Source organism: Schistocerca americana, chromosome 4 (genome assembly GCF_021461395.2).
Source record: "Schistocerca americana isolate TAMUIC-IGC-003095 chromosome 4, iqSchAmer2.1, whole genome shotgun sequence".
NCBI lineage: Eukaryota > Metazoa > Arthropoda > Insecta > Orthoptera > Acrididae > Schistocerca > Schistocerca americana.
The window spans coordinates 802606958-802632860 of NC_060122.1; the positions used below are offsets into that span (position 1 = coordinate 802606958).

General features: G+C 44.1%; 1 protein-coding gene across 1 annotated transcript in view; it reads right to left on the bottom strand.

Annotated features, from left to right (window-relative positions):
* LOC124613814 (LIM/homeobox protein Lhx2-like) overlaps positions 1 to 25903 on the bottom strand; it is a 352891-nt gene that overhangs the window by 285253 nt on the left and 41735 nt on the right. Inside the window, exon 2 of the mRNA XM_047142536.1 lies at positions 12090 to 12313. Coding sequence (XP_046998492.1) covers positions 12090 to 12304 — 215 coding nt within the window. The 5' untranslated portion in view covers positions 12305 to 12313. The remainder of the gene's footprint in view (positions 1 to 12089; positions 12314 to 25903) is intronic.

Sequence of the window (25903 nt, forward strand, 5' to 3'; positions counted from 1 at the left end):
CGGGAATTACTTCGCAGGACAATCAGTTACATCCGGACATACACAGGGACGCTTCCAACTGACTTCGTAGTGTCTTACCGTGGGCAGCGTGCAATCACGTCCACTTAAAGTACAAGGTCTGCAGTCCATTCCAGACGTTTTAATTTTTGTTCCTGCACTCCTTTTTCCTTCCTAATTTCAACAGTAACGAATTTTAAATCGAAAAATCGTTCCTGGCACGCCTCTTGATTTAAGCAACGTACTTTGTGGCAAAGTCTCCATACTCTCCGTTGAATTCTACATCTACATCTGCGTGATTACTCTGCTATTCACAATAAAGTGCCTGGCCGAGGGTTCAATGAATCACCTTCAAGGAGTCTCTCTACCGTTCCACTCTCGAACGGCACACGGGAAAAATGAGTACTTAAATTTTTCTTTGCGAGCCCTCATTTCTCGTATTTGATGGTGATGATCATTTCTCCCTATGTAGGTGGGTGGCAACAGAATGTTTTCGCAATCGGAGGAGAAAACTGGTGATTGAAATTTCATGAGAAGATCCCGTCGCAACGAAAAACGCCTTTGTTTTAATGATTGCCACTTCAATTCACGTATCATGTCTGTGACACGATCTCCCCTATTTCGCGATAATACAAAACGAGCTGCCCTTCTTTGTACTTTTTCGATGTCATCCGTCAGTCCCACCTGAGGCGGATCCCACACCGCACAGCAATACTCCAGAATAGGGCGGACAAGCGTGGTGTAAGCAGTCTCTTTTGCAGACCTGTTGCACCTTCTAAGTGTTCTGCCAATGAATCGCAGTCTTTGGTTTGCTCTAATCACAATATTATCTATGTGATCGTTCTAATTTTGGTTATTTGAAATTGTAATCCCTAAGTATTTACTTGAATTTACAGCCTTCAGATTTGTGTGACTTATCGCGTAATCGAAATTTAGCTGATTTCATTTAGTACTCATGTGAATAACTTCACACTTTTCTTTATTCAGAGTTAATTGCCACTTTTCGCACCATACAGATATCTTATCTAATTCATTTTGCAAGTCGTTTTGATCATCTGATGACTTTACAAGACGGTAAATGACAGCACCATCTGCAAACAAGCTAAGACAGCTACTCAGATTGTCTCCTATGTCGTTAATATAGATCAGGAACAATAGAGGGCCTATAACGCTTCCTTGGGTAACGCCGGATATTACTTCTGTTTTAGTCGATAGCTTTCCGCCCATTACTACGAACTGTGACCTTTCTCACAGGAAATCACGAATCCAGTCACACAACTGAGGCGATTCTCCGTAAGCACGCAGTTTAGTTAGAAGACGCTTGTGAGGAACGGTGTCGAAAGCATTCTGGAAATCTAAAAATATGGAATCAAATTGACATCCCCTGTCGATAGGACTTATTACTTCATGAGTATAAAGTGCTAGTTGTGTTTCACAAGAACGATATTTTCTGAAACCCTGCTGACTATGTGTCAATAAATCGTTTTCTTCGAGGTACTTCATAATGTTCGAATACAGTATATGTTAAAAAACTCTGCTGCAAACCGACGTTAGGATATAGGCCTCTAATTCAGCGGATAACCCCTACTTCTCATTCTGGGTATTGGTGTGACTTGAGCAATTTTCCAGTCGTCAGGTACGGATCTTTCAAATGGTTCAAATAGCTCTGAGCACTATGGGACTTAACATCTGTGGTCATCAGTCCCCTAGAACTTAGAACTACTTAAACCTAACTAACCTAAGGACATCACACACATCCATGCCCGAGGCAGGATTTGAACCTGCGACCGTAGCAGTCGCGCGGTTGGTTCGGATCTTTCTGTGAGCGAGTGGTTGTAGATAATTGCTAAATATGGAGCTATTTTATCAGCATATAAAACAGCTGCAACTGACAGTGGAATAATTTGTGTGATCCCAGACATTTTACTATTCATACTACCAATTTCTTCTCGTGCTCCGTGACTGCAAATTTAGCTCAAAGTGTTGCCTGATACACCGAACAAGGAATTCCGTCTGCTGATCGTTGTAATTTTTTGCTCTTTCATTGTCAGCTAAATCTTAAATTCTTTCTGTATGGTACATACCATCGTTCTGTAGCAAATTTGGAGTACCCATCGCTTACGTCGAGAACTTTCACTCCTATTTTCTGTCACTTCCATTCATTTTTAAAGGCTTGTGGCGACTGATCGCTAGACTGCCTCTTTTTGTGCGAACAGCCATTGGGTCTGTGAACATTCTTCATTCAACGAGAGAGTAGCGATGGGGAAGCGGCACTGATACCACGATTCTGCCGAAATGAAGAGGGCTGTGCGGACCGAAAAATGCCACAGCGCAATACTTAATGAAATGTCGCCCTGTACCGGCTACTTCCGAGAATGACAGGTCACAGCCGAGACCGGCCACACGCAGCCCGCACACTCGACATGCGTGAGGTTTGGCACGCTGTGGCCCGGCCTGATCTACGGTGTTCTGAAGCGGCCAGTGTGCACTTCTAAGTGGAATATATTCTCCGTTAGGCTTATAACGGGATAGACTCTTATCACCGAAACAATACAAAGGCAAGTATCTTACGCTGAGACTACCATCTGGCAGCTATTCCGTTTACGTTGGTGCCCCCACATCCAGAGTAGGTGAGCCAGCCGTGACTCCCTCAGTACAAATGACTGGTCGAAGTCCCAAAGGCCTCCTACCAACGTGGCACAAGGTATCTCAATCGTCAAGACATCGCGTTCGCATTCGACAGTCGCGCGTTTCAAATTGAAGTCAGGTCATACACATTTATTTATCCGTGGACGCGGAAAACATTTCGTAGGAATTCTGAGATGGTTTCTGTAACAGACCTGCAGCCTCTTGCTTACCCAAGACTTGTCCAACTGAAACTGCTTCAGCAGAAAGTGTTCGGTGAGACTGTGATCCGTCTAAAATGGTAGAGACATTGACGACTTGTTTCGCTGTAGGCTTTTCTGATTCATTCTATTAATTTTGACTTGCCACTACAGATGAATCTATTGTGATACCTGTTCGAGTCGGAAGGAATCACAGTGATCTCAAAATAGTAATCATTTAATGAAACAGGTAATTCAAATGTGTGTTGTCTGGATCGCATAGTCTAGATCATAATCTTTATTATATTTTTTTGTTTCAGCGAATATAGATCGTCTTCATGTCTACAAGTAAATGTTAACTGTAATTTTCCTTTAAAGTAAAGTTAGTTACATGTTGCAAATGCAACTGCCAGCATAAAAAAATAAATGGAATGTATCTGGTTACGTAAAGGTTTCTCGCAGCAAATGTACCGCCTCAAATGAACTCTTACTAACACCTTAATGACTATGCAAATGTAAAATTTCTGTAAAGTGGCACTTACGTCGTGGAAATTTTTAGCTATGTCTATATTTATATATTCCAAAGTGTTTCTTTGCCGCAGGTATTCTCTTTAGAATACCCATACATAAGAGAAATGGATAGACGTATGTATGTGAGTTCCATATGTCCTCTTAAACCACAACACCGATTTCAACCAAACTTGGTACACATATAATTTACTGTCTTGAAATTATCTCTGTGGAGGTACGAGCCATCTACGTATCAGATGGGTGCGGGTGGAGGGTAAGAAAGAAGTGTAGCCTAAGACGCGCGTATACCTGTAGTTCAGTCATCCAATATTTTAGAATGGGAACACTAAGACACTTGCAATAAACTTTATACATAATTTCAAATCTTTACGAAACATTTTCATGCTGATGACCACCATAAATTATAAATCGAAAAAAGTTCATAGCTTACCATATTTTCGTTGATAATGCAGTAAAACTGGCACATGAACCATGACGTTTAAATTTATTACTTCTTTACTACTAACTATGTACGTGACGTATTTTGCAAACAGAGTTCACACATTCTACTGAGTGTAAGAGAAAAAATATGTCATTGTACCACAAATAATTCAGAAGATATGGTCACAAACAATGACATACGTAAAACACAGCCGCATCATGCAAGACGTTTAAATTTGTCAGTTTGTTGCTACTAAATCTATTCGCAACACTTTCCTAAAATTCTCCCTTCCTGTTACAAACCTTACATCCTCGTTACATTTCATAACGCTTCGCAATGTTACATCTAGATACATAATCGAGGTGACTGTGTCAAGTTTCAACCTACTAATGCTGTGTTCGAAAGTTACAGAACAGTTTTTCCTACTAATCTCGATGAATCTCCATTTTCCTACATTTTGAGCGAATTGCCACTGGCACACCAACTAGAAATTTTGTCTAAGTCATCTTGAATCCTCCTACAGACACTCAACGACGACATCTTTCGGAAAACCACGGCATCATCAGCAAACAACCTCAGACAGCTGTCCATCGTAGCTGCAAGATCATTTATGTATATGTAGAATAATAACGGTTCTATCACATTTCCCTGGGGCACTCCTGACGGCACACTTGTTTTGATGAACAGTCACGACCGAGGACAACGTACTGGGTCCTACTACTGAAGAAGTGTTCGAACCACTTATATATCTGGGAACGTATTCCGCATGCTCGTACCTTCGTTAACAGCCAGCAGTGGACCATCGTATCAAACGCTTTTCGGAAATCCAGGAATATGGCATCTTCCTGTTGCCCTTCATCCGTGGTTCGCAGATTATCAAGCTAGAAAAGGGCAAGATAAGTATTGCAAGACGGCGCTAGACTTAGAGGAACTGGAATTCATATATGCACGAAAGGGAGGCAGTTATTATGAACGCACTTGCTGTCTCTCGCAAGATTTTTCAGCGATCAATACCTGAGATGGATACTGAAGTGGCCGCCCGGGGTGGCCGAGCGGTTCTAGGCGCTTCAGTCTGGAACCGCGCGACCACTACGGTCGCAGGTTCGAATCTTGCCTCGGGTATGGATGTCTGTGATGTCCTAAGGTTAGTTAGCTTTAAGTAGTTCTAAGTTCTAGGGGACTGAAGTCCCATAGTGCTCAGAGCCATTTGAACCATTTTGATACTGGAGTGAACGTATTTAGGTCCACCATAGCTCACTATTTAGTAACTGCTTTTCAATAGATGCGGAGTACATTTGATCGGCACGAACCAACACTATAAGCGAAAATACATTACACTTTCGGTCCATCTTTAGGCATCGAGTACTCGTAATATTCAGTTGTGTTAGTTCGAAATGCTTTACAGAAAATAACCTCTTTGCTCTTGGGAAGACCCTACAATGTCATTATCTGATTTTTACAAGTCAGACTGTATCAGCCAGGTGTATAAAATTCAAGGTGAAACCTGTTAAAAATTTGAACTGGAAATTGTAGTTTTACAAGATGTAGTAGGCCGTCAACTGTATACAGTCATACAAGGACTCCCTGTAGACGAGTTTCGAAAGTCTACACTGGAATATTGGCGATCCTTGATGGCTCAGAATGTGCCCTACCAAACGACCCCTTCTTCAAAAAATGGTGCAAATGGCTCTGAGCACTATGGGACTTAACATCTATGGTCATCAGTCCCCTAGAACTTAGAACTACTTAAACCTAACTAACCTAAGGACATCACACAACACCCAGTCATCACGAGGCAGAGAAAATCCCTGACCCCGCCGGGAATCGAACTCGGGAACCCGGGAGCGGGACGTGAGAATGCTACCGCACGACCACGAGCTGCGGACGCCCTTCTTCTGGCCAAGCTGTGTCACAAATTTCTTTTCTCCCCAATTCTGTTCAGTACCTCCTCATTAGTTACGTGTTCTACCCATCGAATCTTCAGGATTCTTCTATAGCACCACATTTCAGAAGCTTCTATTCTCTTGTTGTCTAAATTGTTAATCGTCCATTTTTCACTCCCATACATGGCTACGTTACAAACAAATACTTAAAGAAAAGACTTCATAACAGCTAAATCTGTATCCGATGTAACATATTTCTCTTTTTTGTAAAGGCCTGGTCGCTACTGCCGTGGAGGCCGAGTTTGCGAGTTCGTGAAACGGCTTCTGGTCCAGTACACTGGTAAGCCGTTTTCTCCATCCCATTATTACACAAGTATGTCACAGGGTCCAGGTAACAGGAGGGGAGAACGAAGGTTCTATAACACTCCAATAAATTAGTAACAAAGTCACACAAATGAGTTAAAAAAGTTTACTTAGCTTCGTGATTAGTTGAATAATTACGTCTACAACACTGTTTGTAATAGAATACAAAAGGGTCCTCAATGTCTAAGTGCAAATATGTGAACTTCATATTACATAGCAAATGCAATTTGCAACTGTCTCTTCACTCCTAACAAGGGAACCTACCCATCGCACCCCCTCAGATTTAGTTATAAGTTGGCACAGTGGATAGGCCTTGAAAAACTGAACACAGATCAATAGAGAAAACAGGAAGAAGTTGTGTGGAACAATGAAAAAAATAAGAAAATATACAAACTGAGTAGTGCATGTGTATCATAGGCTACATCAAGGACAATGCCAGGTCTGGAGCGCCGTGGTCCCGCGGTTAGCGTGAGCACCTGCGGAACAAGAGGTCGTTGGTTCAAATCTTCCCTCGAGTTAAAATTTTAATTTCTTTATTTTCGCAAAGTTATGATCTGTCCGTTCGTTCATTGACGTCTCTGTTCACTGTAATAAGTTTAGTGTCTGTGTTTTGCGACCGCACTGCAAAACCGCGCGAATAGTAGACGAAACGACGTACCTCTCCAAGGGGAACCGAAAACATTTGATCGCAAGGTCATAGGTCAACCGATTCCTCCACAGGAAAACACGTCTGATATATTCTATACGACACTGGTGACGGCATGTGCTTCACATGACAGGAATATGTTCTCGACCCACCTAACTTGTACACTTGGCGAATGGGTAAAAAGATTCTTCTACCTCGCTCGATTTAGGTTTTCTTGTGGATGTGATAATCACTCCCAAAAAAGTGATGAAAACATAAGAGTTTGTCACATAAACTGTAACAAATGAATGCAACAGTTTCAAAGTCACACAGTTTTCACTGTGCCCTGTCAAAACACGTTTTTAACGTTTTCAATTTTTTCCGTGTGTAGACCGTCAAACCCTGCATATGTCCAAGTAAATCTGAACATGTCCTGGAATTTTGGAGAGCGAAGTTGATTATGTGTGAGTGCCTGAAGTTCGATGATTGTCTGAAAACAAAAAATTAAACTTTTCACTTGAGGGTAGACTTGAACCAAGGACCTCTCGTCCCGTAGGTGCTCACGCTAACCACGGGACCACGGCGCTCCTGAGCCTGCACGTGGACTACTCAGTTTGTATATGTTGCTAATTTTTTTCATAGTTCCACACAACTTCTTCCTGTTTTCTCTATTGATCTGTGTTCAGTTTTTCAAGGCCTATCCACTGTGCCAACTTATAACTAAATCTGAGGGGGGTGTGATGGGGTGGTTCCCCTGTAAGAGTTCACTGAACGTCATTCCCTGTCTGTCAGCCCTGGACGATGATCTATAAGCAAGTGGGCGAGAACTGCTTTTCTCTCTCCCGAGTAGGCTTCTGTCCGTTGTCGTCGGGTCATTGGCTGAGTGTGCTCGGCCATCAATTGGCCGAGGCGAAGTCGATATCTTCATCGTCAGCGCCGCCCGTGGCGCTGGTGGATCTCACGCAAGCGGCGAGTCTCTATGGTGCTGGCACCAGCTCGCATCTTTGCGCGTGTGGTGCTCTTGCCCTGGCTGTGTCTTGTTTGAGCGATACAGCAATCTTCTTGAGAAACGTTATTCTTGCCATTGCCAGTCCTAGATCCTCTCTACTTCGACCATCATCAGTTATTTTCATGCTCAAATAGCAAAACACATCTACTACTTTAAGTGTCTCGTTTGCCTAACCTAATTCCCTCAGTATCACCTGATTTAATTCACTACATTCTATTGTCCTTGTTTTGCTTCTCTTGATGTTCGTGTTATATCTTCCTTTTAAGCTGCTTTTCCAAGCCCTTTTCTGTCTCTGACATAGTTAAAATATTCTTCTCCCTGAACTTTAATTGCTACTCCAAATTTTCCTTTGGTTTCATTTACTGCTTGAGCAACGTACCGATTGAATAACACCGGGAATAGGCCACAGCCCTGTCTCGCTCCCTTCTCAAATACTGCTTCCCTTTCATGCCTCTCGACCCTTACAACCGCCGTCTGGTTTCTGTACAGGTTGTAAATAGCCTTTCGCTCCATTTTGTCCTTGTCCGAATTTCGTGGTCTTGCGGTAGCGTTCTCGTTTCCCGCGCACGGAGTCCCGGGTTCGATTCCCGGCGGTGTCATGGATTTTTCCTGCCTCTAGATGACTGGGTATTGTCGTGTTGTCTTCACCATCATCATTCATCCCCATTACGGTCGGAGGAAGTTTTTGTAAACAATTAGACACCACTTTCATATTTGTATCTTACTTCTAGCCTGAGTTACCAATTTATGTAATCAGGGAAAGACTTTTCGGTGTATGTTGAGATCTGAGGAATAGACAATTTAGCAATGGAGGGAAGTGCAGGGAGCAAAAACTGAAAGGAAGCACAAAGCTTGTCTACGTTAGTCAGGTGCAAGTGCATATGGGTTGCGAAACTTTCGTAGAGATGGTTCACAAAGGATAGACTAACCTGGACAGCTGCATGAAACTGGTCTTCTTGTTGACGATCACAACAACTGCAGTATCTACTCTTCATCATAAACAATACGAGGGCTTACAGAGTGCAGATATAAATGTAGATGGATGCGGTGGTGTGACAGTAAATTAATTTATGCGCCTAAAGATAGGCAACACGACTTACTTAGTCTGTGCCTGGGATGTGGATGATGTAAGCTGGGTTGCCTACGTAACGTACTGTACATGAAATATTTTCTAGGCCAGTTTTACACTATCTCATGAAAAGCATTATGAACCTTGTACGTAATGTGGAATTTACCACTAGAAGTCACGTGAGGGGGTGGGGAGTGATGTGTCGTTAGTAGGAAAGCAGTAGCAGCAGAATGGGTCGATCAGAAGAGCTGAGGGAGTTCGATCGTGGACGAGGCACTGGATGCCAGCCGAGAAACAAATCCGTCAGACAAATCTCAACACCTCGAAAACTACCCAAGTTCACTATTAGTGATGTGCAAACGCGAAGGCACACCCGCAGCTGCAACAAGAGCAGGCACACTTGATGTGCTGACGGGCAGTGGCTGTTGACTATTGTGGAGAGTGGTTGCAAGAAGTCACATGAAATAAGGAGAAGGTATCTCTCGGTGATTCCAAAGCGCTTACGGCAGTCCAGCTAAGACAATAACTGTGAGGAGGGAGTTTCCAAAGAACGGGGTACAATGGGCGAACTGCTCCTCTTGGGCCGCATTTTTCTGTAGTCAGTTCTCGGTACCGCTTGAGGTGGTGTACAGAGCAGCTTACAAATATAGGAAATGAATTTCCTGTATCGGTCCGCAATCATTGTGAATATTCTCTTAATAGAGCTGTCCAGATTGCTTGTTATAATTGCTTTAGTCACACACATTGTAAGTAAGCTGTTTATGTTTTCTCTATGTAAGTAGGCTGTTTATGTTTTCTCTATGTAAGTAGGCTGTTTATGTTTTCTTATTGGCAACGTTACGTAGCGCTCAATATGAAAATCGCTGGCTGTGCTGTGTGCAGTCTGTGGCTGCTTTGCATTGTTGTAATACTCGCCATTGTAGTGTTAGGCAGCTGGCTGTGAACAGCGCGTAGCGTTGCGCAGTTGGAGGTGAGCCGCCAGCAGTGGTGGATGTGGGGAGAGAGATGGCGGAGATTTGTAATTTGTCATGAACTGCTATATTTATATGTGATGATATTAAGGTAAATACATTGTTTGTTCTCTATTAATATCTTTCATTTGCTAACTATCCCTATCAGTAGTTAGTGCCTTCAGTAGTTTGAATCTTTTATTTAGCTGGCAGTAGTGGCGCTCGCTGTATTGCAGTAGCTTGAGCAGCGAAGATTTTAGTGAGGTAAGTGATTTGTGAAAGGTATAGTTTAATGTTAGTCAGGGCCATTCTTTTGTAGGGAATTTTGAAAGTCAGATTGCGTTGCGCTAACAAAACATTGTGTGTCAGTATAAGCACAGTCTCATATATAAATTGTTCAAAGGGGACGTTTCAACATCAGAAATGTTTTGCATCACCGCGGTTCCCAGAACTCCTGAAGACAGACTTTGACTGTAGACGTTGTATCACAGACACTGTTCAGCGATGTCACAAAACCCGCCCAAAGATGTAAACAATCATGCATGAGCAGCGCCTATTAGACGGAGGGGACCCGACAGCCGATCTGTTCCAGTCATTCCAACAGGAAGGAGGTACATGGCTCGTGTTGTCTGTAGTTCAACCATGCCTAGACGGTCAATACCGCGGTTAGATCGCGTCCGCATTGTTACTATATGAGGAAGGGTTCTCAATAAGGGAAGTGTCCAGGCAGCTCAGAGTGAACCAAAGCGGTGGGGTTCGGACATGGAGAAGATACAGAGAGACAGGAACTGTCGATGACATGCCTCGCTCAGGCCGCCCAAGGGCTACTGCCGCAGTGGATGACCACTACCTACGGATCATGGCTCGGAGGAACCCTGACAGCAACGCCACCATGTTCAGTAAAGCTTTTCGTACAGCCACAAGACATCGTGTTACGACTCAAATTGTACGCAGTAGGCTGCATGATGCGCAACTTCACTCCCGTCGTCCATGGCGAGGTCCATCTTTGCAACCATGACACCATGCAGCGCGGTACAGATGGGCCCAACAACATCCCTCTCAGGATTGGCATCACGTTCTCTTCACCGATGAGTGTCGATATGCCTTCAACCAGACAATGTTGGAGACGTGTTTGGAGGCAACCCGGTTAGGCTGAACGCCTTAGACACACTGTCCAGCGAGTGCAGCAAGGTGGAGGTTCCCTGCTGTTTTGGGGTGACATTATGTGGGACCGACGTTCGCCGCTGGTGGTCATGGATAGAAGGCACCGTAACGGCTGTATGATACGTGGATGCCGTCCTCCGACCGATAGTGCAACCACATGGGCAGCATATTGGCGAGGCATTAGTCTTCATGAACGACAATTCGCTCCCCCATCGTGCACATCTTGTGAATGACTTCCTCCAGGATAAAGACATCGTTCGACTAGAGTGGCCAGCATGTTCTCCAGACGTGAACTCTATCGAAGATGCCTGTGATGGATTGAAAAGGGCTATTTATGGACGACGAAACCCACCAACCACTCTGGGGGATCTACGCCGGATCACTGTTGAGGAGTGGAACAATCTGGACCAACAGTGCCTTGATGAACTTGTGGATAGTATGCCACGACGAATACCGGCATGCATCAATGCAAGAGGACGTGCGACTGGGTATTAGAGATCTGGACCACCAGCTGTGAAGGTCTCGCTGCATGGAATGCGTGGTTTTCATGAGCAATAGAAAGGGCGGAAAAGTTTATGTTGATCTCTATTCCAAATTTCTGTACAGGTTCTGGAACTCTTGGAACCCACGTGATGCAAATTTTTTCTTGATGTGTGTACTACAACGTTCCAGCCACTGGCATCATCAGCTATCAAAAAGCTCAGAACTTATAAAAGAATGTTCTCTGTCAATATTAGTGGTTAGGCATATTTTTTAATGCTGAAATAGACCCTTGTTTCATAAGTTTTAAGCTTTTTGATACCTGATGATGGCAGTAGCGAAACGCCGCAATAAATAAAGAAATTTTAAAAAGCGATCTACAAAGTAAAGAGTGACGCCACTGGAAAATGGATGATTGGAAACGAGTGATTTGCAGAGACAAAAGAAGCTACACCCTGTGCTGTTCTGATGGAGAGTTTCTGGTCTGGCGAATTCCTGGAGGACGTTACCTGTCCCGTATGTAGTGCCGACGGTGGCGCACAGGGAGGCAGTGTTGGTGTATGAGGAAATTTTTCGCTCCTACAGTGTGGTCCCCCTTATAGTACTAAAGAAAAACACTCTTATGGCTTCAACGCATGAGAAAGAAAAGGCTGCAATAAATCCACAGACGCTCGAAGACTTCTCTGAAAGTGTCCCCAGCCTTTGTGAAGGAGAAGAGTGGACACACGGTGTTATTGTCCACTGACAGGTGTCCGGGTAGTGTCGCGCTTACCTGTAGTAGTCCTCCTTGCAGTAGATGTTGCCGTCGCGCGAGAAGCAGGTGAGCTCGGAGGCGAGCGGCAGCTTGCAGTCGCAGCAGCGCAGGCACGCGGAGTGCCACTGGCGGTCGGCGGCCAGCAGGAAGTAGCGGTCGCAGATGCGGGCGCCGCAGCCGGCGCAGCAGCTCGCCTCGAGCGCCGCCGCCGACACCTCGCGCTCCTTCAGCATCCTCCGCCTCTGCGACAGACGCACCGAGGGCTCTGCTCAGGGCGGCTCCGAGCCGGGCAAGTGCGCGCAGCCAAGCTCGCAACACAGGACATTAGTCCCCACCCCCATAAAACAGCAGCAGGTAGTGATATCTACATCTACATAGATACACCGCAAGCCACATTACGGTGCGTGGCAGACGGTTCCCAGTACCACTACTAGCATTTCTTTCCTGTTCCACTCGCAAACAGGCCGAGGTAGAGACGACTATCTGCATGCCTCCGTATGAGCTCCAATTTCTCGTATCTTATCCTCATGGTTCTTACGTGCAATATACACTACTGGCCATTAAAATTGCTACACCACGAAGATGACGTGCTACAGACGTCAAATTTAGCCGACAGGAAGAAGGTGCTGTGATATGCCAATGATTAGCTTTCCAGAGCATTCACTCAAGGTTGGCGCCGGTGGCGACACCTACAACGTGTTGACATGATGAAAGTTTCCAAACGATTTCTCATACACAAACAGCAGTTGACCGGCGTTGCCTGTGAAACATTGTTGTGATGCCTCGTGTAAGGAGGACAAATGCGTACCATCACGTTTCCAACTTTGATAAAGATCGGATTGTAGCCAATCGCGATTGCGGTTTATCGTATCGCGACATTGCTTCTCTCGTTGGTCGAGATCCGATGACTGTTAGCAGAATATGGAATCGGTGGGCTTAGGAGGGTAATACGGAACGCCGTGCTGGATCCCAACGGCCTCGTATCACTAGCAGTCGAGATGACAGGCATCTTATCCGCATGGCTGTAACGAATCGTGCAGCCACGTCTCGATCCCTGGGTCAACAGATGGGGGCGTTTGCAAGACAACAACCGTCTGCACGAACAGTTCGACGACGTTTGCAGCAGCATGGACTACCAGCTCGGAGACCATGGCTGCGGTTACCCTTGACGCTGCTTCCCAGACAGGAGCGCCTGCCGATGGTGTACTCGACGACGAACCTGGGTGCACGAATGACAAAACGTCATTTTTTCGGATGAATCCAGGTTCTGTTTACAGTATCATGTTGGTCGCATCCGTGTTTGGCGACATCGCGGTGAACGCACATTGGAAGCGTGTATTCGTCTTCGCCATACTGTCGTATCACCCGGCGTGATGGTATGAGGTGCCATTTGTTACGCGTCTCGGTCAGCTCTTGCTCGCATTGACAGCACTTGGAACAGTGGACGTTACATTTCAGATGTGTTACGTCCCGTGGCTCTACTCTTCATACGATCCCTACGAAACCCTACATTTCAGCAGGATAGTTGCAGGTCCTGTACGGGCCTTTGTGGATACAGAAATTGTTCGACTGCTGCCCTGGCCAGCTCATTCTCCAGATCTCTCACCAATTGAAAACGTCTGGTCAATGGTGGCCGAGCAACTGGCTCGTCACAATACGCCAGTCACTACACTTGCTGAACTGTGGTATCGTTTTGAAGCTGCATGGGCAGCTGTACCTGTACACGCCATCCAAGCTCTGTTAGACTCAATGCCCAGGCGTATCAAGGCCGTTATTACGGCCAGAGATGGTTGTTCTGGGTACGAATTTCTCAGGATCCATGCACCCAAATTGTGTGAAAATGTAATCACATGTCAGTTCTAATATAATGTACTTGTCCAATGAATACCCGTTTATCATCTGCATTTCTTCTTGGTGTAGCAATTTTAATGGCCAGTAGTGTAGTTGTAACATGTGAACTAAATATTGTAGGGATGGAAAACACACAATGGACTAATACTGACCGATGAGCTGACCTAATTATGTGCAAAACAAACAAAAAAAAAAAAAAAAAAACAAAGTGATGTCGGCGGCTCCCAGTTTCTGTCAAGCGTTCATTTATGTTTCTTTCCGTACCAATGTTACTAATACCAAAGCAAATGTGAAAGTCGGAAATCCGGTTTGGGTATTCGACACACGTTTGGATGACCTTGACGCTACGTGGTGCAGAAAGGATGGAACGGAGAAAAATTATCAGAGTCGTGGGCAGGGTAGCCTGGTGTGCGTACGTAGCTTTATCACGCCTGACGATGTTAACATCTTTTTGAATGTAAAAACAACTGCGTTTTTTGGTAAGCATGATTATCCGACCCTAATCTAAGATGGAATTTGAAGCCAATGCAACTTCAAGGAAAGTGGCTACCGGAAGCAGCGTGAGAGTAATAAATTAATTCCGTCTTGCTGGAGGCGTGAAGAGCCTAGCCAATTATCATTCTGCAATCTTCAACTACAGCATCGCAACTAGTATGATAAACAAGGCAAGGCTTTATGTTAACTCACAGTCACAAACCTAATATACAACTACTGAATGGATTCAGTTATTTAAGGGCATCTGTTAAATTCATTGTCCTAAAGTCACAAACAGAATCATAATTTCCGGGGCACTATATTTAACTAATTTTGATTGAATCGAAACAGTCAAAAGATCCTATAAAATAATTTGAATAATTTTTAAAATCACTACAATGTTAAGTTGTCGTAAGGGTTTTTAACAGGAAAAGACAGCTTCAAGTTTATTTACATGAATACAAAATATAATGGTCACATTCCTAATTCATTTAATATTTTCAGTTTTGAGATTACATTCACCTGATTTTCAGTTATTTAATTTTCTTTAATACTTAACTCTAACAATTTAAATATAGTAGCCATTGAGATACCTCAGAATCTCACAGATTGCTTCCACCTTGATTCCAAGTAGGACACTGAAAATTAATCGTAATTATGTAACATCAGTAACAGGGAAACGGCATCTAAAAGAAAAAGTTTGAATTGCTTCTACAGATCTTCGTAGAATTAGTTTATATTTTAGACAGACTCTCGTATAGTAAGATTATACTCCTGTGTTAATCCGTTCCCTTCTGTGGTGATAAAACACTAAGCTAGGCAATGAAGTGTTTATTCAATGTAAATCCTTTGTTATCTGCCGAAATTATTGCAAATCGAGCCCTGTTCTCCTCAGTGTACTTTTCACAAAGGTCAAAGATAAAATTAGTGCCCTAAAATTGACAATATTCGGCCGCTGAGTCACACACAGTCAAATATGTAATTTAATATAATTAGAGTCAGCAAAATAGAAACAATTACTTAGTGCACGTCAAATGCCATTTCTCATCTGACCGAACAAAATGTGGACGTAGAAGGATTTCTTTCCAATAAATTCAGATATTATTCTATAGCTAGTTAAACATCACAAAAAGCAAACATAGTTATTACGAGGGCAGTTCAATAAGTAATGCAACACATTTTTTTTCTCGGCCAATTTTGGTTGAAAAAACCGGAAATTTCTTGTGGAATATTTTCAAACATTCCCACTTCGTCTCGTATAGTTTCATTGACTTCCGACAGGTGGCAGCGCTGTACGGAGCTGTTAAAATGGCGTCTGTAACGGATGTGCGTTGCAAAAACGGGCAGTGATCGAGTTTCTTTTGGCGGAAAACCAGGGCATCTCAGATATTCATAGGCGCTTGCAGAGTGTCTACGGTGATCTGGCAGTGGACAAAAGCACGGTGAGTCGTTGGGCAAAGCGTGTGTATCATCGCCGCAAGGTCAAGCAAGACTGTCTGATCTCCCGCGTGCGGGCCGGCCGTGCACAGCTGTGACTCCTGCAATGGCGGAGCGTGCGAACACACTCGTTCGAGATGATCGATGGATCACCATCAAACAACTCAGTGCTCAACTTTACATCTCTGTTGGTAGTGCTGTCACAATTGTTCACCAGTTGGGATATTCAAAGGTTTGTTCCCACTGGGTCCCTCGTTGTCTAACCGAACACCATAAAGAGCAAAGGAGAACCATCTGTGCGGAATTGCTTGCTCGTCATGTTGCTGACGGTGACAATTTCTTGTCAAAGATTGTTACAGGCGATGAAACATGGATTCATCACTTCGAACCTGAAACAAAACGGCAATCAATGGAGTGGCGCCACACCCACTCCCCTACCAAGAAAAAGTTTAAAGCCATACCCTCAGCCGGTAAAGTCATGGTTACAGTCTTCTGGGACGCTGAAGGGGTTATTCTGTTCGATGTCCTTCCCCACGGTCAAACGATCAACTCTGAAGTGTATTGTGCTACTCTTCAGAAATTGAAGAAACGACTTCAGCGTGTTCGTAGGCACAAAAATCTGAACGAACTTCTCCTTCTTCATGACAACGCAAGACCTCACACAAGTCTTCGCACCCGAGAGGAGCTCACAAAACTTCAGTGGACTGTTCTTCCTCATGCAACCTACAGCCCCGATCTCGCACCATCGGATTTCCATATGTTTGGCCCAATGAAGGACGCAATCCGTGGGAGGCACTACGCGGATGATGAAGAAGTTATTGATGCAGTACGACGTTGGCTCCGACATCGACCAGTGGAATGGTACCGTGCAGGCATACGGGCCCTCATTTCAAGGTGGCGTAAGGCCGTAGCATTGAATGGAGATTACGTTGAAAAATAGTGTTGTGTAGCTAAAAGATTGGGGAATAACCTGGTGTATTTAAATGCTGAATAAAACAACCCCTGTTTCAGAAAAAAAATGTGTTGCATTACTTATTGAACTGCCCTCGAACAATGGCTAAAAGTTTTTAGTTTCGTACTTAAAAAGAAATACTTTCCCTGCTACTCAAACATTAAAAAGTTCTAAAACACAATTCTTGTGCTTAAAAAAATTTGAAACGGATCGGTCACACGTGGAATCGGCGGGTTCGGTTACAGCATTACAGCCCGTCGTTTGGAATCAGCGCAGTACTGTTGGTCGATATGCAGACGTAACGGAATGGCAGACGGTGGCTGTCGTGTTTCGACGTTGCGATGACCACACCACGAGTAAGGTTCCCGGATTTTGTTGGTGTATCATGGTAGACTTTCTAACGTGTCTGTGAGGAATTGTGTGCCGCTGGCAGGAAAGTAACACCGTGTAAGAAGTGTGGTCTTAAAAACATCCAAAAACCGACTGCAAACTTTTAAGGCGGTGACTGGGTGGTAGCAACACAGCACAAACAAATCGAGGTCAATAAAGATATATTTAAAAAAAAGCGAAGCACCAATAAGGAATTGTCCGAATTGGGACGGAAATCGGCGCATGTGATATACTTGTACAGATAAATAAATGATTACAATTTCAGAAAAACTGGATGATATATTCGAGAGAAAATGTTTCACAAATTGAGCACGTCAATAACGCTTTGGTGCACCTGTGGCCCTTATGCAAACAATTATTCGGCTTGGCATTGATTGATAGAGCCAACGGCCTTGTCATAGTGGTAACACTGTTTCTTCGCGTTAAATCACTGCAGTTCAATATTGTCGGGCTTGGCTAACACTTGGATGGGTGACTGCGCAGGTCTGCCGAGTGTTGCTGGCTAGCAGGGTGCACTCAGCTCTTGTGAATTGAGGAGCTCCTTGACTGAAAAGCAGCGACTCTGGTCACGAAAACTGACACGGCTGGGGGAGCGGTGTGCCGACAACAGGCCCTTCGTATCCTATGACGCCCATCGGTCAAAGATGACACGGCGGTTGGTCGGACGTAGTTTAGAGGTGATTAGAGAGGTTTTTCAACAGAAAATGCCATATATGCTTTCACCAGTCAAATTTTGAATGCTCTGAATAACCGAACACCACCCATTGGGATTTTTTGTGATCTCTCAAAGGCTTTTGATTGTGTAAATCATGAAATTCTGCTAGACAAGCTCAAGTATTGTGGCATGAGTGGGACAGTGCACAAATGGTTTAATTCGTACCTAACTGTAAGAGTGCAAAAAGTTGAAATAAGTAGTTCTCGTAACATGCAAAGATCAGCACATTCCTCAAACTGGGGAACTATCAAGAATGGTGTTCCACAAGGGTCAGTCTTGGGTCCTTTGTTGTTCTTATTATATATTAATGACTTGCCATTCTATATTCATAAAGAGGCAAAGTTAGTTCTCTTTGCTGATGATAGAAGTATAGTAATCACGCCTGACAAACAAGAATTAACTGATGAAATTGTCAATACTGTCTTTCAGAAAATTACTAAGTGGTTCCTTGTAAACGGACTCTCACTGAATTTTGATAAGACATAGTACATACAGTTCCGTACAGTGAATGGTATGACGCCATTAATAAATATAGACCTTAATCAAAAGCATATAGCTAAGGTAGAATATTCCAAATTTTTAGGTGTGTCCATTGATGAGAGATTAAATTGGAAGAAACACATTGATGATCTGCTGAAACGTTTGAGTTCAGCTACTTATGCAATAAGGGTCATTGCAAATTTTGGTGATAAACATCTTAGTAAATTAGCTTACTACGCCTATTTTCACTCATTGCTTTCATATGGCATCATATTTAGGGGTAATTCATCACTGAGGAATAAAGTATTTATCGCACAAAAGCGTGTAATCAGAATAATAGCTGGAGTCCACCCAAGATCATCCTGCAGACATTTATTTAAGGATCTATGGATATTCACAGTAGCTTCTCAGTATATATACTCTCTTATGAAATTTGTTATTAACAACCAAACCCAATTCAAAAGTAATAGCAGTGTGCATAACTACAATACTAGGAGAAAGGATGATCTTCACTATTCAAGATTAAATCTAACTTTGGCACAGAAAGGGGTGAATTATACTGGCACTAAAGTCTTTGGTCACTTACCAAATAGTATCAAAAGTCTGACAGATAACCAACAAGTATTTAAGAAGAAATTAAAAGAATTTCTGAATGACAACTCCTTCTACTCCATAGAGGAATTTTTAGATATAAATTAAGACAAAAAAAAGAAAAAAATATTAAAAAAAGTTGTTATATTAACTTAAGTATGTTGTTAAATTAACCTAATTTTGTCATGTATTGGAAAATTCGACTCGTTCCACATCATTACGAAATATCGTATTCATGATCCATGGAACTAGTATTAATCTAATCTAATCTAATCTAATCGTTGGACGTCTTCCTCAGTGTTAACGAGCCAAATTATGTCCAATTGGCGCGTTAGATGGTCTTCATCCAGAGCTGGTTGGAGGGTCCTGCCCATAATGGTCAAAACGTACTCAGTTGAGGAGAGATCCAGTTATCTTACTTCCCAAGGGAAAGTTTGGCAAGCATGAAGACAAGCATTAGTAATGCTCTCCGTTTGCGGGCGCGCATTATGTTGCTGAAATTTAAATCCCGGATGGATTGCCATAAAGGGCAAAAAAATGGAGCGTAGAATATCGCCGACGTACCGTTGTGCTTACGGGTGTCGCGGATGATAACCAAAGGAGTCCTGCAATGAAGGTAAATGACATTTTGCACTATCACTCCTAGTTGTTGGGCCGTATGGCGGGTGACAGTCATGTTGGTATTCCACCACCGGCTGGGGCATCTCTAAGTACGCACTTGGCCTAGAATCTATTGAATATATCATCCAATGTTTGTAAGATTGTTATCACTTATTTGTCTGTAGATGTACATCACATATTTCTGTCCCATATGGTTAATTCATTCGCGATCAGTCTGTTATTTATCTATTATATTATATAACGTTTTGTTGTAGAGCGTATTTTTCGACGGTTATCTCCAGGGCCATAAGATATATCCACGGTACCTTGGCGTTATACTTGATAGAATGCTGTCGGTTAAACAGCGTCTAACAAAGCCTGCAGCTAAACTGATGTCAAAAAATAATATTCTGCAAAAATTATGTCGTACAATACGGGATTCTGTATCTTCGATCTTATGACATTTGCCCTCGTCTTTGTCCACTCAGCGGCAGGTTATCACAGTCCCGTCTGGATAAAAAGCAGCCCCACGAAGCTGGTGGATATGCTGATAAATTAAAAATGCGGACTGTTACTGGCACAATCAAGTCCACCCCAGTATTATGAGTATGTGCCCTGAGCAGCATTTCACTACCTAACCTGAGAAGAAAGAATATCCCTCTAAGGGACTATAAGAAAACCTGCAACAACCACGAACTGGCAATTCATGTGGACATAACTGCTATCCGAAGCAACGAACTCCGCTCCAGACATCCCACACTCAAAACAGGTATCAACCTCCAGAATGAGATTTTCACTCTGCAGCGGAGTGTGCGCTGATATGAAACTTCCTGGCAGGTTAAAACTGTGTGCCCGACCGAGACTCGAACTCGGGACCTTCGAGTCTCGGTCGGGCACACAGTTTTAATCTGCCAGGAAGTTTCATATCAGCGCACACTCCGCTGCAGAGTGAAAATCTCATTCTGGAAGCATCCCCCAGGCTGTGGCTAAGCCATGTCTCCGCAATATCCTTTCTTTCAGGAGTGCTAGTTCTCAAGGTTCGCAGGAGAGCTTCTGTAAAGTTTGGAAGGTAGGAGACGAGGTACTGGCAGAAGTAAAGCTGTGGGTACCGGGCGTGAGTCGTGCATCGGTAGCTCAGTTGGTAGAGCACTTGCCCGCGAAAGGCAAACCTCCCGAGTTCGAGTCTCGGTCGGGCACACAGTTTTAATCTGCCAGGAAGTTTCAGGTATCAACCTGATGGTTTGTAACTTCAATCTCCCCGAAGAAAAGCCGCAAGAATGGTATAATATTACTTAGCAGGGCTCCATAGCTTTCTCCAAGCTAACAAACCACGGAAACTTGATCTGCCCCGTAGGACATGTACACCCAAAAGGATCCACACTAACCATGAGAGATGAAGTAACCGACTGTACAGATGGCAAAAGATTGCCACTGCAGAGAGCATCTGTGGCTTCCCAACACGCAGACACATTGTAGAAGACTGCCCTCAAAATTAGTACCCCGGAAATTCGAAGGACTTGTTGGACACTACTGCAGATGTGATAATTTATATAAACAATGTGTCTCTAAATTTGTAAATTATGTATACACTTTATTCGTGTTTCTAAAGTGATGGGTAGCTGCCATGCTAAAATAATAATAATAATAATAATAATAATAATAATGATGATGATGATGATCGCCGCGCGGGATTAGCCGCACGGTCTGGGGCGCTGCAGCCATGCATTGTGCGGCTGGTCCCGGCGGAGGTTCGAGTCCTCCCTCGGGCACGGGTGTGTGTGTTTGTCCTTAGGATAATTTAGGTTAAGTAGTGTGTAAGCTTAGGGACTGATGACCTTAGCAATTAAGTCCCATAAGATTTCACACACATTTGAACATTTTTGAATAATGATCATTGATTTGAAATTCGACAGGAACTGGTGCTGTCAGAGGATGTAGGTGCGTCTCAACCAGTTCGCGAGGTAACTATACGCAGTTGATATTTGGAGTCGAACATCTGCCGAAAAGGCCACTCCTCACAGCGACGTATAAAGCTGTACGTCTTCGGTGGGCCAAAGTATACCGAAACTGGGCATAAGCTTACTGGAGGTGTGCAGCGTCATCAGACAAGTGTTTTCAAATGATGCGACGCGACGAGTGCACCGATAGCCAAAGTAAGGGTTGTGGAGGGTGTAATTCAAGCTGGAGCCACTTCTGGGACGTTGTGAGGTTCTCTTGCGTACCATGACTTGGGCTCACTCACTCACCGTGAAAATGAACCACGATGTTTATTTATTCTCTGTGACCAAATGTTTCTTTTTCGTCTACATCTTCACGAAGAGAATTCCGTAGACGCACCCGTCTTCGAATACGACAAGAGCCGTGCACACACAGGTCCACTCATACACATCTACCTTGTCGAATACGCCGGCACCCTATCGCCAACTGGCTCACCAAATTAGCTGACCTTAATCCCATAGAAAGTGTGTGGGACTACTTGGAACAGCAGACGTAACGTAACAGGTAACATCCCAAAAATTTGGTAGCTTTCACTGCAAGGTGTTCCAACGCTGGCCCAAACGGCAAGGGCACAGCCAGGCGCACCCCTCAGCACGCTCGCAGACCGGCGCCCCTGCTACAGGCTGCCCGCCTTGCGGTCCTCCTACAAGCATTCTGTGCAAGTACTGACCTCATAGCCAACAGCCACGTGCCCTCTGCCGATGCAGAGCTGTCGCATACCCTCTGATCCGGATGCCTAACGACAGAACTGCCCACCTGTGCCCGTCGATGTCCGGCCACTTGCCGGCTAGCATGCAAGCTCCAACGGCCTACTTTACGGGATCTAATTGTCAGTGACTCTAAGCTTCAGAACTAGGAGCGATTCTGTCCCCAGGTGAAGGAGGCCGGAAAAATAGACTTTAGACTTCGACGTTCCATCGATACCACCGAGCGAGGTTCAAAATGGTTCAAATGGGTCTCAGCACTATGGGACTTAACATCTGAGGTCATCAGTCCCCTAGAACTTAGAACTACTTAAACCTAACTAACCTAGGGACATCACACACATCCATGCCCGAGGCAGGATTCGAACCTGCGACCGTAGCAGTCGCACGGTTCGGGACTGACGCGCCTAGAACCGCTTGGCCACCACGGCCGGCAAGTTAGCAGAGATAAATAGCTATGAAGCACGGTTATCGGCCATTCGAAGTTGACTATGCGTAAAACAAATCAACACTTGACATTTTTGCTGAACTGATTACAATCCCAGAAAGGACATAATGTAAATAAAATGGATCAAATGACTCTGAGCACTTTGGGACTTAACATCTGAGGTCATCAGTCCCATATAACTAAGAACTAGTTAAAACTAACTAACCTAATGACATCACACACATCCATGAGCGAGGCAGGGTTCGAACCTGCGACCGTAGCAGTCGCGTGGTTCCGGACTGAAGCGCTTAGAACCGCTCTGTCACAGCGGCCAGCAATGATGTGAATGGTATGAAAAATAATAAAGAAGTAAAATTTTCTGCTACTTTCTGACTGATGGCTAAGTTAGGGACAGATTCATGTGTACTGCATAGAACGTAGTTGTAAGACGACCAATAGGTCTGCAACAAAATTAAATGATAACTCCTTCGAAACCTAATAATTGTCTCCCATTGAGATGCTTCAATTTGAATTTTGGCTTAAAAGTGCGTACAACCTTCCTCTGAAATGTTGCAAAAGCGTGTCCACCAGCTACATCACTCTCGTGCTCGGCGACGTATCAAACGGCAAGATGTCGACACGTACGAAAAAACCACCACAACTCAGAAGTTCCTGTAAACAGTTACGTGCATTAATTACGTCACACTGGCACCAAATTTCACCACAATTCTGCACAACGCCATCACGGACTTGACACATGATGGGAAGGTTTTCGTACCTCCTCTTACCCAAATTTCACGTCTTCTTGTGACGCTTCTGCGATGGAGGTCAGAACCGCGTGATTCAGCGTTGAAATCGCGCTGTTTTCTTATGCGCGGCCGAGTAAATCATTTCAGACGCACCGCTGCTCAGAAGCAACACGTATAGGCCTCGGCATGCTGCATAAAGGATACTCTAAGGACACCATGGGCCTAAAACCCCATTGAATATGATGTGGCTCCTTTGAAGTGCGACGGCAATTTTTGCTCTAGTATACGGGATGGTGGAACCACAGAGTGTGTGTGTGTGTGTGTGTGTGTGTGTGTGTGTGTGTGTGTGTGTGTATACACGTTACTAGAAGCGAAAGAAATCTCGATAAACATGATCCTTAAAACGCAATACCTTAGGAGCTATGAGCACTTGTACATCTTCGATAATGTGAATCAGATTACTTTTACTACATGCTCTTAACGCTTTGAGAAGTGGTAAGTTGACCAAAACAAGAAAAAAATGCCCAGAAAATACGGGCTCTGAAGGGCACACCTTAAGATCTATGAGCGCTTGTTCATATTCGCCTATTGGTCACACCTCCCCTACTGAACACGTGCTCATAGCTCCTAAGATTCCACGTTTACTGGACATTTCTTTCTTGTTTTGGTCCACACTACTTCCTCCCAAAAAATGGAAAGCACAGAGATTGCAATAGGAGAGATTTATTTCACAGTATCGAAAATGAGGAATTGCTCATTGCTCTTACGGTATGAATTCCAGGGCGCCTATGTTTACTGAAATTTTTGCTTCTAATACCACATATTTTCACGTTATACAGCGTCATTAAGATGCCCCTACTGATAGGTTTTATGCAACCCCAAAAACATTCAAAACTCATGTTGACAATTCTCTCACTCACTGTATTCAAACTATTAATCCTACACAAAAAATGAACAGGCCCTTTTTGTAGAAAATTTAATGTAATTAAATTTACCACTAGAATACAGAAAGATCTTGTTCATTTTTTATGTGGGACTAATAGTTTGTGTATAGCGAGTGAGAGAATATGGAAATCTCACTTGTGGTTTTATCAGTGTACCCCAGATGTCTACAACTAGTGTAAGCCACGAAATAGTGCTAACGTGTTTCAGATGTCTGCGAGTCGTGAAGCTGAGGCGGGCTGTGTGGACCAGCTCGGTATTCATCTAGTCGGACGTGGAAAACCGCCTAAAAACGACATCCAGACTGACCGGCACACTGGCCCACGTCGTTAATCCGCCGGGAGGATTCGATCTGGGACCGGCGCGCCTACCGGAGTCCAGGAAGCAGAGCACACACACACACACACACACACACACACACACACACACACACACACGCACACGCATATATATATATATATATATATATATATATATATATATATATATATGGTGAGAATTATTGAACTATATGAAATGAAATCGTCATAACTTCTGAACGGTTTGCATTAGGACGTTCAAACCTGCGTGGTTGACCGCTGGACATGATGGAAATTAGTATGCGCATGAGCATGATTTGGTTTAGCGATGAAGCCCACTTACATTCGGATGGGTTCGTCAATAAGCAAAATTGACGCATTTTGGGGACTGAGAATCCCAATTCGCGATCGAGAAGTCTCTTCACTCTCAACGGGTGACTGTGTGGTGTGCAATGTCCTTGATGGCGCGGTGGCTGCCGAACGGTACATAAAGGTTTTGGAAGATGATTTCACCCTCCTTATCCAAAGTGACCCTCATTTCCACAAGATCTGGTTCGTTCAAGACGAAAGTCGACCCCATCATCGGAGAGTGTTTGATGCCCTGGGGGAGGACTTTGGGGACCACATCCTGGCTTTGGGGTAGCCAGAGTCAGTGCAATGTTTACAAAGGCGGAGTTGGCACGGGCCTCGATTGACCGCCATTTTCTCCGGATCTGAACACATGCGACTAATTTTTGTGGGGACATATTAAAGACAAGGCGTGTACAGCAATAAACCGAAAACCATTGCTGCGCTGAAAACAGCCATTCAGGAGGTCTTCTACAGCATCGATGTTCTGACGCTTCAGCGGGTCATGCAGAATTTCGCTATTCGTCTGCGTCAAATCATCGCCAATGTTGGCAGGCATATCGAAAGTGTCATATATATACTGATATAAGCCAAAACGTAATGGGTACTGACCTCTGAAAAGCTGAATGCAGTCTGTTGGTGTTGCTGGCACATGGCGCGGTTAAGCTGGGTCCACACGAAAGGAATGTTCGCGGAACGGTAGCTGCACGGTGAATGGATACACTTCTGGGGCGCACGTGGTAGCAGGTGCAGCAGTGCACAAGGGGCGGAACGCTAGGGCTGCCAGCCTGTTATTCCGCAGACGGAAGTGGACCAAACCTCCGGCAGCGGTAAGTAAATACAAGTGCCTCTGCCCCGCCTTTCCGAGCAGACTT